General features: G+C 34.6%; 1 protein-coding gene across 1 annotated transcript in view; it reads left to right on the top strand.

Annotated features, from left to right (window-relative positions):
- HMCN1 (hemicentin 1) overlaps positions 1-14,911 on the top strand; it is a 528,232-nt gene that overhangs the window by 274,672 nt on the left and 238,649 nt on the right. Inside the window, exons 23-30 of the mRNA XM_022593376.3 lie at positions 443-570; positions 2,399-2,671; positions 3,668-3,763; positions 6,311-6,505; positions 7,470-7,600; positions 7,766-7,913; positions 9,860-9,986; positions 12,366-12,520. Coding sequence (XP_022449084.2) covers positions 443-570; positions 2,399-2,671; positions 3,668-3,763; positions 6,311-6,505; positions 7,470-7,600; positions 7,766-7,913; positions 9,860-9,986; positions 12,366-12,520 — 1,253 coding nt within the window. The remainder of the gene's footprint in view (positions 1-442; positions 571-2,398; positions 2,672-3,667; positions 3,764-6,310; positions 6,506-7,469; positions 7,601-7,765; positions 7,914-9,859; positions 9,987-12,365; positions 12,521-14,911) is intronic.

Raw genomic sequence — 14,911 nt, 5'->3', positions numbered from 1 at the left:
GTATATATCTGAGAATTGCATATGTACCTTTTTTTGCCTTTATTTTAGGATACTAAACTTTTAAATGAAGCATTGTAGAAAAAAGCAATAATGTGTTCAGAGTATATTTAAAGTTTATTAAAATATACATTTGCTTTGTAAAGTTGCAACTTAGCAAAGCAGAGAGATGTACAATTATTTGACGATGTCAGGCCCTTACATTAGATTTAAATGTGAAAGAAAACTGATTTGGTATTTGTAAGAACATCATACAGAATACACAAGACAATCTTGATAATTATGAAAATTCCTGACTTTTAAGGTGTATAGAAATGGCATTATAGATGGGAGAATGGTTTGAAAAAGAGCTTGCAGAGTAGTAGTTTCACAATGAATTGTAGCTGCATAGGGGGTATTTAAATCCTCATACTTTATGGTCTACTCTCTGGTTTTTTTCTTTTAGACACACGTTCCTTCCTTCTGGTTCAATGAAGATCACTGAGACCCGCGTTTCAGATAGTGGGATGTATCTTTGCGTTGCCACAAATATTGCTGGGAACGTGACTCAGTCTGTTAAATTAAATGTCCATGGTGAGTTTTGAAATGAAGGCATATGCTATGGCATATACTGGCCACAGGGAGACCTATTGTCCCAGTTTCTTTGATAATTAACCTCAAATTGTATAGAGAGTAATTATAGAAAAATTTTCTAAAATCTGAGACTTGTGATTTTCTTTCATTTACTCTGAAATCTTTATCTGCCATCTGTAAACAACTCTCCCCTTTTTCCTCAGATGCACAGTATTAAAATTTTGGATCTCAATTTTACTAGATGTCTACAGTCACTTATATTGTTGATACACCATAAAAAAAGAAAATGTGTTTAAACCGGTGGCTTTTTGTTGAAGTGAATGTGAATGCCCAAGGAAGAACTTAATAGCATATAAATGGTCATTTTCAATGTTTATAGAGCTCAGCCACTGAAAACATTCTCCTCCTGGGATTCTTTAACTACTTTAAAACTCTCTAGGTAGTCTGCTTTCTTCTCTCAACTTGCCATAGTCTATCTATTGATAATTACCCATTCATTCAACACATGCTTAGTGAGCGCCTACTGTAAGCCACACGTTCAAATATCAGAAGAAATTTTCTCAAATAGTTTTGACCTGATTTCACTCTCACATCAGTCACTGCAGTAGCGTCCTCCTGACTGTGGGATATGAAATCCAATGAGAGTTATGTCATTTACTAGCATTAGGCATATTACCTACCCTCTTCTATATTTAATTTTCTCTTTCATAAAATGATGATAATAATACAGGCATATCTTGGAGATATTACTGTTTTAGTTCCAGACCATCTCAATAAGGCAAATATGGCAATAAAGTCAGTCACACAAATTTTTTGGTTTCCCAGTGCCTATAAAAGTTATGCTTACACTGTACTGTAGTCCATTAAGTGTGCAATAGCATTCTGTCTTTTAAAATAATGTACATACCTTAATTTAAAAATACTTTATAGCTAAAAAATGCTAACCATCATTTGACAATGCAGGGTTGCCGTAAAACTTCAATTTGTAAAAATTGCGGTATCTGTGAAGTGCAATGAACCAAAGTACAATAAAATAAAATAAAGTATGCCTGTACTATCAAACTTAAAAGTTTGTTATAAGGGAAAACCTTTAGAATATACTGGTTAAATATTAAGTTTTAACAAAAGGACAGAGGAATGGGGTTTGTTAGGGAAGTAAAGTACATAAATTCTAATCATATTCTTATGAGTCAACTTGATTCTATAGTTCATAATGCTTGTATGTGGAACGCAATACTACTTGCCAGTGTTTTGATAAATTATCTCATTTAAATTTCTGAAGGAATGTAGATAAAGGGAAATAATAGAGGCTTTATCTTGATTTTCTTCTCTGAAATTAACAAAAGCTTTTATTAGAAATATTTCGCACTGTCTGGCTAAACCTTCCACAAAGAGAACAAAAACTAAGAATACATGGAGAGAAATGCTTTTTGTTTTGCTCACTTAGATGATAGAAATTAACTGGATTGCCATTTAAGAGGGCTTTAAACCTTAAGTTATTTACATATTATAAGAAATCTGACATCATTAAATGCTTACTTTTCCTCGAGTTTGGAATGAGGAGTTTTATATTCATTATTTCCCATAATCCTTGCAGTGTATTGGTATTGAAGAGGTTATTTTGCCTGGATTATCAAGGAAACAGGCCTCAGGAAATTCACTGAATTGCCCTAGATCACACAGCTAGTTAAGTGGCCTGAGCCTGGATCCAAATCCTGAGATTATTCCACTTTCTTATGCTGCCTCTTGGTAAGGAGCTCTCATTTAAAGTGAGAAAAGGAGGAATTTTTTAAAACTTGGATTATTAATACTCAGTTGCTGTTTCCAGTGCCTCCAAAGATACAGCGTGGCCCTACAGTTATGAAGGTCCAAGTTGGTCAAAGAGTGGACATTCCATGCAGTGCTCAAGGGACACCTCTTCCTGTAATCACCTGGTTTACAGGTGGAAGCGCCATTTTGGTTGATGGACTGCAGCATATTAGTCATCCAGATGGAACATTCAGCATCGACCAAGCTGTGCTCTCCGATGCTGGCATATATACATGTGTCGCTACTAACATAGCAGGCAGTGATGAGACGGAGATAACGCTACATGTCCAAGGTGATTTTTGGCCTAGGAAAATATTTGTACAGTAGGGGAAAAACCCTGGAGCCTATACAGAATATATAGTCTTGGATGGTCTTGGATCACTTTCAGAAGATTTCTATATAACTTTTATGACTCTCTAGTTAACTTTGAAAGGAGAATGATTCCAGAAAGAAATGAAACTATACATTACAAAACTGTTTACCTTTGAAAATGGAGTTGCCCTGGATGATGTAGACAGTGGAAACAATCCTAGATAAGTGCCCCACCTGCTATTTTTGGTTTGGAAGAAATTGTGGGCAGAGTGGGTTGGAGTAGGATTTACCTCATAGTGGTAATTTGCACTCAATATTAATCCCTAGAAATCGAGGTCCACTGTTCCCTGTAATGATGTAGGCCTTATTTTGAGGGTTTAAATATTAATCCTTGGGGACTTCCCTGGTGGTCCAGTGGTTATAGCTCCAAGCTTCCACTGCAGGGGGGCATGGGTTCGATCTCTGGTCAGGGAACTAAGAACCTACAGGCCACGTGTCACGGCCAAGAAAAAAAAAAAAAAAAAAGAAGAATCTTTATTCCTTCAAGCAACAGGTGTTTATCAAGTTCCTGACAGGCATCTGGCATGATCTGGGCAGTGAGGAGGAAATAGTGACAAAGGTAAAACACCTGCTCTCGTGAGCGGTTCTGTAAGTAGGCAGAAAGCAAGCAAGCAAGCAAGCAAGAAATACAGATCGTGAGACGTGCTGTGTAGAAAATTAAAATAGGGTGATGCTCCCAGCAGTTGGCTACTTTAGATTGAATTGTCATGTAGGACTTCTCTGAGGAGATAATATTTATAGTGAAATCTTGTTGACTGGCGGGAACCAGCCATGTCCAATCAGGAGAAAAAGCACTCCTGTCAGAGAGAATACCATTGCCAAGGTAGGAATAGAGAAGCAGGTGTCATACTTAGCCTCAGAAGAGTTCGATATTGCCCAAGGAAAGCCTGTGATAATGCATTTCTTTTTCTAACAGAACCACCTACGCTGGAAGATCTAGAGCCTCCATATAACACTCCATTCCAAGAAAGAGTGGCCAGTCAACGCATTGCATTTCCATGTCCTGCAAAAGGTGTGGAATACTCGGACACATGGGCATTGGCATAATGTTGTATTCTTCCAGAATTCTATATTGAACCCCAAACATCATAAAATTCTACTTGTCAGTCCTCGTTATAACATTTGGGCATAGTGGAAACTAATCCCTCTTTCAAATAACAACTAGGTTGAATAGGTATTTTTCCCTCCCAGGTGTTTTATTTCCTTCACTGGAAATACCTTCTGTTTTTTCAAACTTGCCTTATCTAGCATGTTTTCCAGGTCGTTCATGCTTCTTCCTGTTACTTCTTAGTTCATTCTATTTTTGACAAGAATTCTCTTTAAAATGTGACAGATAGGGTTATTCAAACTTTGCATATTTATCTCAGTCAGGGGTATAAATTAGGGCAATCCCCTTGTTTGTTTTAGATACTTCTTTTCTAAAAACTTCTTTCTAGATTTATCCTCTACTGGTAATTCTGGAGCCAGGTTGTAACGTGCCTCTCTGATGCTTATCCAGACTCCTTCTCTCCCTGAATTTCTGGGTTTTCTATCCCACCATGTTTCCTGGCAGGAGATTGTTATTCTCTCTCCTCTAGAGGATGTGAAAAAGGCACTGTCACTATCACCTTACTCTGGATGCCCAGTAGATGGTTAAGAACATCCTTTCTTTCGCATATGCGTTCATCTGCAGTGACTCAAATGAGTCTGTAGCAGTTCTGGCAAAGACCAAGCAGTATTCTTTCCGTGACCTCCTGGAGGGCTCCATGCCACTGGTAGCATCAGTGCTCCCACATGTAACTCTTAACTCTCCTGTCCCAGGAGACAGTGGCTGTTGAAGGTCCTTAAGGCTGTCTCTGTTACTGTAGCAAGATTTTGCATCTCTTAACAGCATTAAAAGAAAGGTAACTTTAACAAGATTTTCATATATCTAAAGAATTGTCAGTAACTATTCCCAGAGCCAGTGGGGAGGGAGGCAAGGCCTGGAGAAGGATCCTTGAGAAAGATTTAAGTTCAGCTGAGTCCTGTGGGTGATTACTACTGATGGAGCCCTGCCAGTGGCACTATGGCTCAGTACTCTCTGCTGAATCCCTGACTCCCAAGCTGGCTTGGACTTCCCTTTTCCATTTTGAAATACCACCTCTTCCTAGTACTCTATTCTCACCGGGGATAGAATTCTTGAGTTCATTTAAAATAGCTAGATGCCTTTTCATTTTATTTGCCATGAATTTCATCTTGACCATGGTGGTTCTACCATTTAGAAATAAAATAGAACACAGTTTCTTTCTTTTGCTTGTTCATTTACTTTTTCATTTATTAACTTAACAAATATTAATTGAGAAGTTTGAGAACCACATAAAAGAATGAGTAGGATGTAAGGAAATGATTATAACCCCCTTTATTCCTTGACAACACGAACAACTGCAGTCCATCAGTTTTCTCTTCTCTTCCTCATCAGTCAGCATCTTACTATGAGGATGATGAAATAGGCGAATATTTTTGTTTTATTTTTTCCCATAAGTATAGTCATTTTATTAGTTCATAGTCGTTCATAGTCAATCACAGTCATTTTTATAATTCCTTAACTCAGTTTGAGTTTAACCTAAATGACACATTCTATGTATTCCTGCCATTCTCTTGTACTTAGATATATGACCATTCTTTAATATTTTTATTATGCTTTAATATAAGATTATTAGCCATGTCTTATACAATTATATTAATTTTATTGAGTGTGCTTTTTTGATTTTTATAGAGATTAAGTAAAATGTGAAAGTACTTAGAATAGTACCTGGCACATTGTTTGCTAAATAAATACATTCTTATTATAGAGTTTACTGTTTTGTCTATTTCAAGTACGTCCTTTTGGCTCCATTATGCATCTTAAGATGGTTTTTATCACTTTCATTCATGAGTTATGTAAGTTCCAGTCACTCTCTTGGTCATAAATAAATTGAGGAAAGCAGCTCTGCTCACTGCTTTCTCAGCTTTCTTTTCAGTATAAAAAGTCAAGAATTAATCTGTTGCCCTCTGTTTAACAGAATGGGATCCCCAGAAGATGTGTGGATAGTAGACGTTCCTCATCTCTGCTCTATCAGGCCTGTTTAAAATGTGACTTATGAAGCATCATTTCTGTGCATCATTTATGTACGCTGAGCAATCTTCATGTATATTCCTCTGATAGTATCTTATTTTTGCTCTTCCTTTATTTTCATCCAAAAACTCTCTCCATTTCTAGTCCATTTAATTAATATAGTTTTTTCCCCCACTAGCACCATAAACTCACTCAAGAAAATGTTTTGCTTTCCTTACTGTCATCTGAATGTCTTGATAAAAACAACTTTAATCAAATTCTACACTACAAACCATACATCTTTTAACACTGATCAGGAATTAGAGGCATTAAATACCATAATCTCGTCAAAATCCCATGCCAGGAGCAATATCTTCAAAGAAGCATAGTACCTAAGGGTACATGTTATAATCATAACAAATTTTATTTCTCCTCAAGATATTTGATATTTAATAGTGACTTCTAATTTTGTTGTAAAATATCACAAAGCTTTAATTTCTTATTTAGGTACCCCCAAACCAACCATCAAATGGTTGTGGAATGGTAGAGAGCTGACAGCCAGAGATCCTGGTATTTCTATATTAGAAGATGGCACATTGTTGGTTATTGCTTCTGTTACGCCATATGACAATGGGGAGTACATTTGTGTGGCAGTCAATGAAGCGGGAACCACAGAAAGAAAATATAACCTCAAAGTCTATGGTAAATACAGATAGAAATGCTAAAATCGTGTAACTGAATATGTGACATTTTCAGATTCTTTTATATATGTTATTCTTTCAGTCTAGTGTTATTTAATATTTATGTGAATAGACGTGTTATCAACCAGAAAAGTAGTGGTCTAACTGCATTTATTGATTTATTTTTTATCACTGAAAGTTCAAATGGTAGAAAAAGATACATAGTCAAAAGTCCCCTGGACCTGAGCTAAACCATCTACTTATCCTCCCTATGGGCAAGGAAAGTTGTTAGGTATATGTGTGTATGTATGTATTTTCCCAGAGATATTTTTATGCAAAAATGAAGAAATATGAATATATATTTCATCCTCTTTTTTTTACATACAAAAAGCATTTATAGTAGACCATTATATACATTACTCCACACCTTGCCTATTTCATTAAACACTCTATCCTGGGGATTATTCAGTATTCCTAACTCTTATTTATGCCTACCTAGCATCCCACCATACCATGATTTACTTAACCTTCTTTTAGTAATGATGAGCATTTGGTTTGGTACCAGTTGTTTACTATTCTCAGTAATGCTTCAATGAAATCATGTATATATGGCACTTTGCACGTCAAAGGATATGTGCATTTTGAAATTTGATGGATATTGGCTTCCAGAAACACTGGGCAATATTCTCATCAGCAAAGTAGTCTCACATAACTTGAGACTCTAGCAGTTTGCATTTTGAGTGGTATGTGAAATAAATAGGATCTCCCTTAAATTTATCCTTAATTCAAAACTCTAAAATAATAATTAAAGTAAAAATTCAATGAGTTACTTATAGTGGTCAAGACTCTTCATTTCATAATAAAAGCTGACCAGCCTTTCTAGCTATCAAGTATCTCAGAATTTGCTTTCTAAAGTCCTTTGTAAAGAAACTTTGTATATAATATTTATTTAAAACTATCTAACTACAACTTCTCACTTTTTGCAGTTCCTCCAGTAATTAAAGATAAAGAACAAGTAACAAATGTGTCCGTGTTGGTCAACCAGCTGACCAGTCTCATTTGTGAAGTTGAAGGTACTCCATCTCCCATCATTATGTGGTATAAAGATGATGTCCAGGTAAATGGAGACATCCAAATATGCATAGGTCCTTGCCTCTCCCTCTGAAGTAAATCATTCAAATGTGACTTTCTTATTAATAATAGTATAAAAATTTTACTTCAAATTTTAATTATGCATTTTTATTAGGATTGGAAATAACACTGACCCTTTTGGCCTTAAAAGGTGACTGAAAGCAGTACTATTCAGATTGTGAGCAATGGGAAGATATTAAAGCTCTTCAAAGCCACTCCAGAGGATGCAGGAAGATATTCCTGCAAAGCAATTAATACTGCAGGCACTTCTCAAAAGTATTTTAACATTGATGTGCTAGGTAAGGAAAACATTCTTTTAAAAAACTGCAATTCAGATGCATTTCTTATATAGGACAGCATTAACTGTATTAAAGAGTAAAGAGATGAAAAATAAATTGATAGGAGAAATATCATTCATTTTATTCTATTATTATTTTTGTCTTTAATATTGGTTAATCAGAACCATGTGATATAGAAAGTTTATAGGTATTTGTTATTATCCTATAGCAATGTCTATGGGTACTTGGTACTGTCTTGTACAGAAAATACTAAATTACTGCTCTTGTTAATTTCTCTAATGATGTGGTCAGGAAATTCTTTGGGAAGTAACTATACAGGATGATGCACAGTAAAATTCATTCATGTTGCCAACATCTCCTAAAGCTGCTAGGTTGTACTTGAACTGAGGAAGGTAGTAAATTCACCCTCCCCTGCATTCTAATTAATTCCTATAACTAAACAATCTCAGCCCTGATTCTAATTAAGTGGGGAGAATGCTGAGAATGGGTAGCAGCTGTAATAAATTGAGATTTAAAATGTTTTAATCATAATCATAAAATTTTTATAAGTTTAGTTCGTGAGATTATATTTGCTTATTAAAGCTTACTTTGTGATAAAATGACTTCCTTCCTTTTCAATGTTTTGCTCATCGAAAGGGCATATGATTTGTAAGTCTGGAGTGGAAGTGAGGTCTGGGAATGATGCTGCATTAGAATTACCGTTTGTAAACTGCTAAAACATAAAAGTTCTCTCTCAAGTCTTCTCAAAGCCGGAAGTACTTTGAATTTCCTCTGCTAAAATTACCATTATTTTATTTAAGTATAGGTTATAAAAACAAGTGATCTTTTCTATCATTAGTCTCATTGGCATTATTTCTCTTGGCACTCATTTACTCTCATGACTTTGACTGCTGTCTGTGCACTGATGACTCCCACATTTTTATCTCCAACTCAGACTTCTTCCCTGAGCTCTCAGGTGATATATCTGCTCTCCTCTACAATATCTTGGCTTGAATATCTCAGTGGCATAGAAAACTGAAAGGTCTCAGTAAATGCCTGTTCTGGTCACATTCAGTGACCCCCATCATAGTGACCAGCACCTCCATCCATCCACTTGCTTCTGACACAACCTGATACTCATTCTTCCTACCTCCCTCTCCCTGACTCTGTAAATCTGTCTACATCCTGTTAAATCTGCTTCTTAATTCCATGTTAATTATAATTTATAAGCTGAATTAATGTAATAACCTCCTAACTACTCCCCTTCATCCATTATTTGCCACTGGAATCCGATCTTCATTCAGAAGCCAGTGTGGTCTTAAAACAAATTTGATCACAGCCCTCCCTTATTGAAACCCTTTAATGGCTGATCATTGCTCTGAAGATTAAGATCAAGCACCGTCGTGTGATATAAAGGGGGAGGATTCAAAGACCAGGGAAGTTTATGGGAGCTCTTTAATATGCTTTATAATTCCGAGAATAAAAACTAGTACAATCTTTTCACATTATATCTCATTTACAATTTTAGCATAGGAGCCCTTTAAAAGAGACAAGGGTAATATATTTCAAACAGTACTATGGTAGAATTTAAACATTATAAGATTGTCATTGACTATGTCATTCATTATCTAAAAACGTATAGCAGTAGTAAATTTCATTATATGAGCTTGACTGCTCATTTATATTCTAAACTCCTTTTGTACATTGATTTGATACTCCTCAAAATGAGTTCTTTACTACTATAATTCTTCCAAGTAATTGTCTTGCTATCAGATCTTTCATGAACGTGTTCCTATGTTTAAATTTGACATTTGGGTCTGCAGATGTGATATGAAAGGGATTATTTTATGGTATTTTACTTTTAACATTAAGATCTTGTTGAAATATTATAGAAATCATTATCTTCTCTCACTCCCCGCTCTTTTTGCTAAGTCATAGATTTTCATGATAAAATGTCTTTGTTCAAGTCCCACCCACCATAATAGGTACCAGCTTCCCAAGTGAAGTCTCAGTTGTCCTCAACCAGGATACCACCCTTGAATGCCAAGTCAAAGGCACTCCCTTTCCCATTATTCACTGGTTCAAAGATGGCAAGTGAGTACCTCTTCTGTATTTGTTACAAGGATCCAATTGTTTAGAAATAGATGTGGATTTTCCCCCTCTTAATTATCTTACCACATAGAATATTATTAAATGAACATGAAGGAAAAACAATATTGTTCAAAAATGGTCTCAAATTTATGAATTTATGAATTGTAGGACTTCATAAATGCTGGGAATTTATTTCAGAGACACAGAGGAACTCACATTTATTATACACTAAATATACACTAAGGGCTAAGAATGAAAAATGCAAGATCCAAGTACAGAGATAATCTTGTCTTTACATGGAATTGTTTGAATTATTAAAAAGGAAAACTTGCTTATGACAGCAAGATGCATGCTTAAGCTAGTTTAATATATGGTCAAAAAGGAACAACCACAAAAGAGCAATTAGATGTTTCTCTTAGCCCTTGTGTATTATTATAATTTCTGAAAGCAGCTGTCTAAGACCTAAATAGCAAAGAGTAAAGGTTTTCAGTGTATAAAAAAAAGGATTGTGTAAAAACTTTTTATATGTCAATAAGAAAGACAAACAACATAGAAAAATGTGTGGAGGGTATAAACAGGGAATTAAGAAGTTATATAGTTAATCAATAAATATATTAAAAGATGCTTACCTTCAATAATTTGGAGAAGGTGAGCAAAATAATATGATTTTGTTTTTCATAGGTTAGTTTGGCAAGAAAAAGTAGAGGTTCGAAAAATATCAAGTGTTGGCTTAGAGTATGGGAAATCAGGATATAGGACTCTGATGGGACAATGTAAATTAGTACTCTGAAAGGCAATTTGTTGATATCTATTAAAATTTAAATGCTCATATGCTATAATGTAGCAATGGCACTTCTGGTGTCTAGGACAGGGAAGCCGGTCATCTGTTCTGCAGGAAGGCTTGACTCCCTGAATACTCCCTGAAACACTGAAAGCAGAAAAGTGAAAACTGCTTAAAGCTTGACATTGGGAGAGAGGATAGATGACGTATGGCATTGTCTTATTATGAAACACTGGACAGCAATTCAAAAGAGTAAGATCAGGCTATATGTACCAAAACTATCTCCATAGCTATTGTCAAGTGAAAAGTAGAACAATAATACAAACCATTTATGTATAACAACTTTAGATTCCTCTAGCAATACATTTATGGGTGAAAAATGTTTAGAAAAACACGTGGAAGAACACAAACTAAACTGACAATCGTAAGAAGTCTAGAGAAAAGACTCACATTAGGGCTAATACAAGGAGACCTTTTCTTATTATAATGGTTTTTTGTTTGTTTCAATTTTTGTGTTACTTGCATAATTAACAATCAGTGAAAGTTTTAAAGTTACTTCAATTTGAGTAGCATTATCAAGTATTCCACTTCTTTAAACAGTTAAAATGCATTAAAGTAAGGTACTTTATTCTCTTAGCTTTAGAGAACTTAAAAGAGTCATACCAAGGAATAGTATGGGATGCTACCACAGAAAATTAAATGTGTTTCCATTTAACCTTGTAGTCTGATTGGTGGCTTATTAATATAGCAGTGCATCTATTTATCATGGGGCTAGTTCACTGCAGCTTTTTAAAAACTGGCTATGGGTCTTCCTGAAAGAAGATCAATGGATTTTAAAGGCATGACTCTTAAGATATCATAGACTTTAATTACCATGATGTTTTAAGTATTAAATAAAGCTGCTGCCAAACATAAAGTAAGCATTTTATAGTAGTTAGTAAATGACTCCATATAGTAGAAGAAGACTTCCTTGACAAATATATATGAGCTGCCTTTGGGGTAAATATCTTTCAGTATTTATGATTATAAAAGCATTTATATTTATTACAATATCTACTTTTTAGGAAAATTGACATGATCATTGTCTTTAGTAAGTAATAACCATTCATTCTATTGTAAATATTTTTCCAGGTGTTATAATATTAGTTTACAAATAATATTGCTTAGCTTGAAGCTCCTGTACACTTAGTTTTTCTTTTCTGAATGATGGTAGAAATTTTGGCTTTGTAAACCAAAAAAAAAAAAGTGGGGGGATGAATGAAAGAAATAAAGTTTTGTATTAATATTATTCAAAAATTTAAGTTTGAAATGAAGTTCAATTTAATAATTTAATATTATTCATTTAATTTAAGTTTAAGTGAAGTTTTGTCTCAAAGTGATAATTATCTACTTTCATTAGTAAAGTGGTTTAATAATTCTGTTCTTCTGAACAGAAGTACTTAATCATATCATTGTATTTTTTTAGATTCATACTAAAAAATTCAACTTTGATTCATATTTTTAAATTCATATGGTTTAATGATTTTTCTTATGGTTAATAAAAGAGAAAACATTTAGGATAACAAAAATGGGCCCATGGAATAAAATTTTACTTTTTCTAGGCCTTTATTTTTGGGAGACTCTAATATTGAACTTCTAGACAAAGGACAAATTTTACATTTAAAGAATGCACGAAGAAGTGACAAGGGACGCTACCAGTGTACTGTGTCTAATGCAGCTGGCAAACAAGCCAAGGATATAAAACTGACTATCTATAGTAAGTGTGACGTTCTTATGCTTTTTACTGTTATTATCAGTTCTCATTATACATTAAAAATCAGGGTTTGCTCTACTGTTAACTGCTCTTTGATTCAATATAAGTAATTTGGAATGCTACTTACTTTAAAAGAAAAAGCCTATTTTCATGTGTTTTAGGCTAGAACATTGCATCCAATTTTAATGTATTTTATCATTAAGTATGGATTTCTTCAAGGGGTCTAGTGATTTTCATATGACCTCACTTAAGAGGTCAAGTTATGCCCTGATTTGTTAGTGTAACATAAATCAAATGTCTGTATCCCTAAAGCGGTTTTTAAAAAGCTCTAAAAAGAGTAGAGATGCATGAAATAGAATGAAGATGATGGTATGAGAGCAACTCAATTATTCTATTTTCATTGCATCTTGGCCTTTATTCAGACCACATGGTAATATTTTAAATGTTTTAGGCTGTGCTGCTATTTTCTCTCAGTTAAGTCCCCATCAGAGGTACGTAGCCCTCATTTCACTAAAATTCTCAATATCCCCTGAGGAAGGTGACTGCCAAAGTCATTTATTTTTTATGCCAGGAGCCATAGGAAGGCACTTGAACATTATGTTGCAGGCACAAAGAATTGCATGATAGAAAGGAATAGGACTCGTTAGGCCAGTCATGCTTATTGTGGCTCTACTTCCTGCACTGTCTTCTGCTTTGTATAGCGTTTGACACTCAGGGAAAGTTTAGATACCTCAGGAATGTCACTTCCTTGTAGGATCTTCCCAAACCAAACCAATCACGTCATCACTCTCTATTACGTTGTCCTAGTTTTCTTTATAGCACGGATCACTGTCTGATAGTGTAGTTGCTTACTTATGGGTTTATTTACTTATTTGCTATTTCTCTCAAAGGAAGCTAAACTTCATAAAAGCAGGGCCTTGTTTTGCATGTTCTCCACTTTAATGTCTGATACACAGTAGCTCTCAAGAAATACTTGCTCAGTGAATGAATTGTCTAGTGATACACTGTTCAGTATGGTAGGCACCAGCCACACATGACTGTTGAGCATTGGAAATGTGGCTAGTCCAAATTGAGACAAGCTGTAAGTATAAAATACACACCAGATATCAAAGACTTAATATGGAAATATAATGTAAGATACCTAAGTAATAATTTTACATTGATTACATCTGAAATGATAATATTTTAGATATATTGGACTAAGTAAAATGTATTATTTTCCTACTTTTTAATGTGGCTACTAGGAAATTTAAAATTATATATGTGGTCTTAATTATAATTCTGTTGGACGGTGATGGTTTGAGTCACAGATGTAGAAAACAAACTTACGGTTACCAGAGGTTAGGTGGGGAGGTGGTGGGAGGATAAATTGGGAGACCGGGACTGACACATACACGCTACTATGTATAAAGTAGATAACTAATGAGACCCCGCTGTATAGCACAGGGAACTCTACTCAGTACTCTGTAATGGCCTATATGGGAAAAGAATCTAAAAAAAAAAAAAACAAAACAGAAAGAGTGGACATATGTATATGTATAACAGATTCACTTTGCTGTACACCTGAAACTAACACAACATTGTAAATCAACTATACCCCAATAAAAATTAAAAAAAAAAAAAAAGGAACTTGGGCTTCTGAGGTAAGTGGACTTGGGTTCAGACCCAGCTTCTGCCACTTACTAACTTTGCAACTTTGGACAAATTGCCTGACCCCTCTGAGCTTCGATCTCATCTATAAAATGGGGACAATAATAGTACCTACTTAATAATATTATTGTGAGGATCAATTGCTAGATACTTTATATTTCCCAGCTTACAGTAAAAGTTCAATGAATATTATTCATTTATTATTATCTACTTAGTGATTGTATTGTCTTGCAACTTGAAATATATGTAGAATCTGGCTTGATTTCTATATAACTTCACTGAATTGCAAATTTCCCTTTTTTAATGTTAGTAGTCTTTATATAAAGTTCAAATAGCTTTCCTGAATCAAAGAAATTTTATTTAATGCAGGCTTTTAAATCATTTCTCTCTACAAATAGAAGCCTGTGGAAGAAATCAGTCGTGAACAGACATGTACTCCGAAAAACAGTAATGTTACTGAAAGATTAGCTGTACAGGCATCCAAGTTAAACAAAAGTGTTATTGCTACCATTGGCCTCCTACCAGAACCAACCTTTTAAACAATAGGTGCAATATTTCCCCTAAGCTGTCGAATAGTTTTCTCTACATTGTTGTATTGTTGCCAAAGAATGTGATGAATACATTTTGGTGATTCAATAAGACTCCTATTTCCATAGGAGTTGAGTTCTTTCATTTCAGATTTTCTTGTTCATTTGGTATGATGCCCTGAGGCACCGAGAAGAGAGGGCTTTGTAATGATTAAAC

The sequence above is a fragment of the Delphinapterus leucas genome, chromosome 1, assembly GCF_059928025.1.
Source record: "Delphinapterus leucas isolate spDelLeu-1000000601 "Yukka" chromosome 1, BTC_Dleu_Yukka2, whole genome shotgun sequence".
Lineage (NCBI taxonomy): Eukaryota > Metazoa > Chordata > Mammalia > Artiodactyla > Monodontidae > Delphinapterus > Delphinapterus leucas.
Note: the sequence above shows the minus strand (reverse complement) of the source record. Positions and strands in the feature narration are given on the sequence as shown.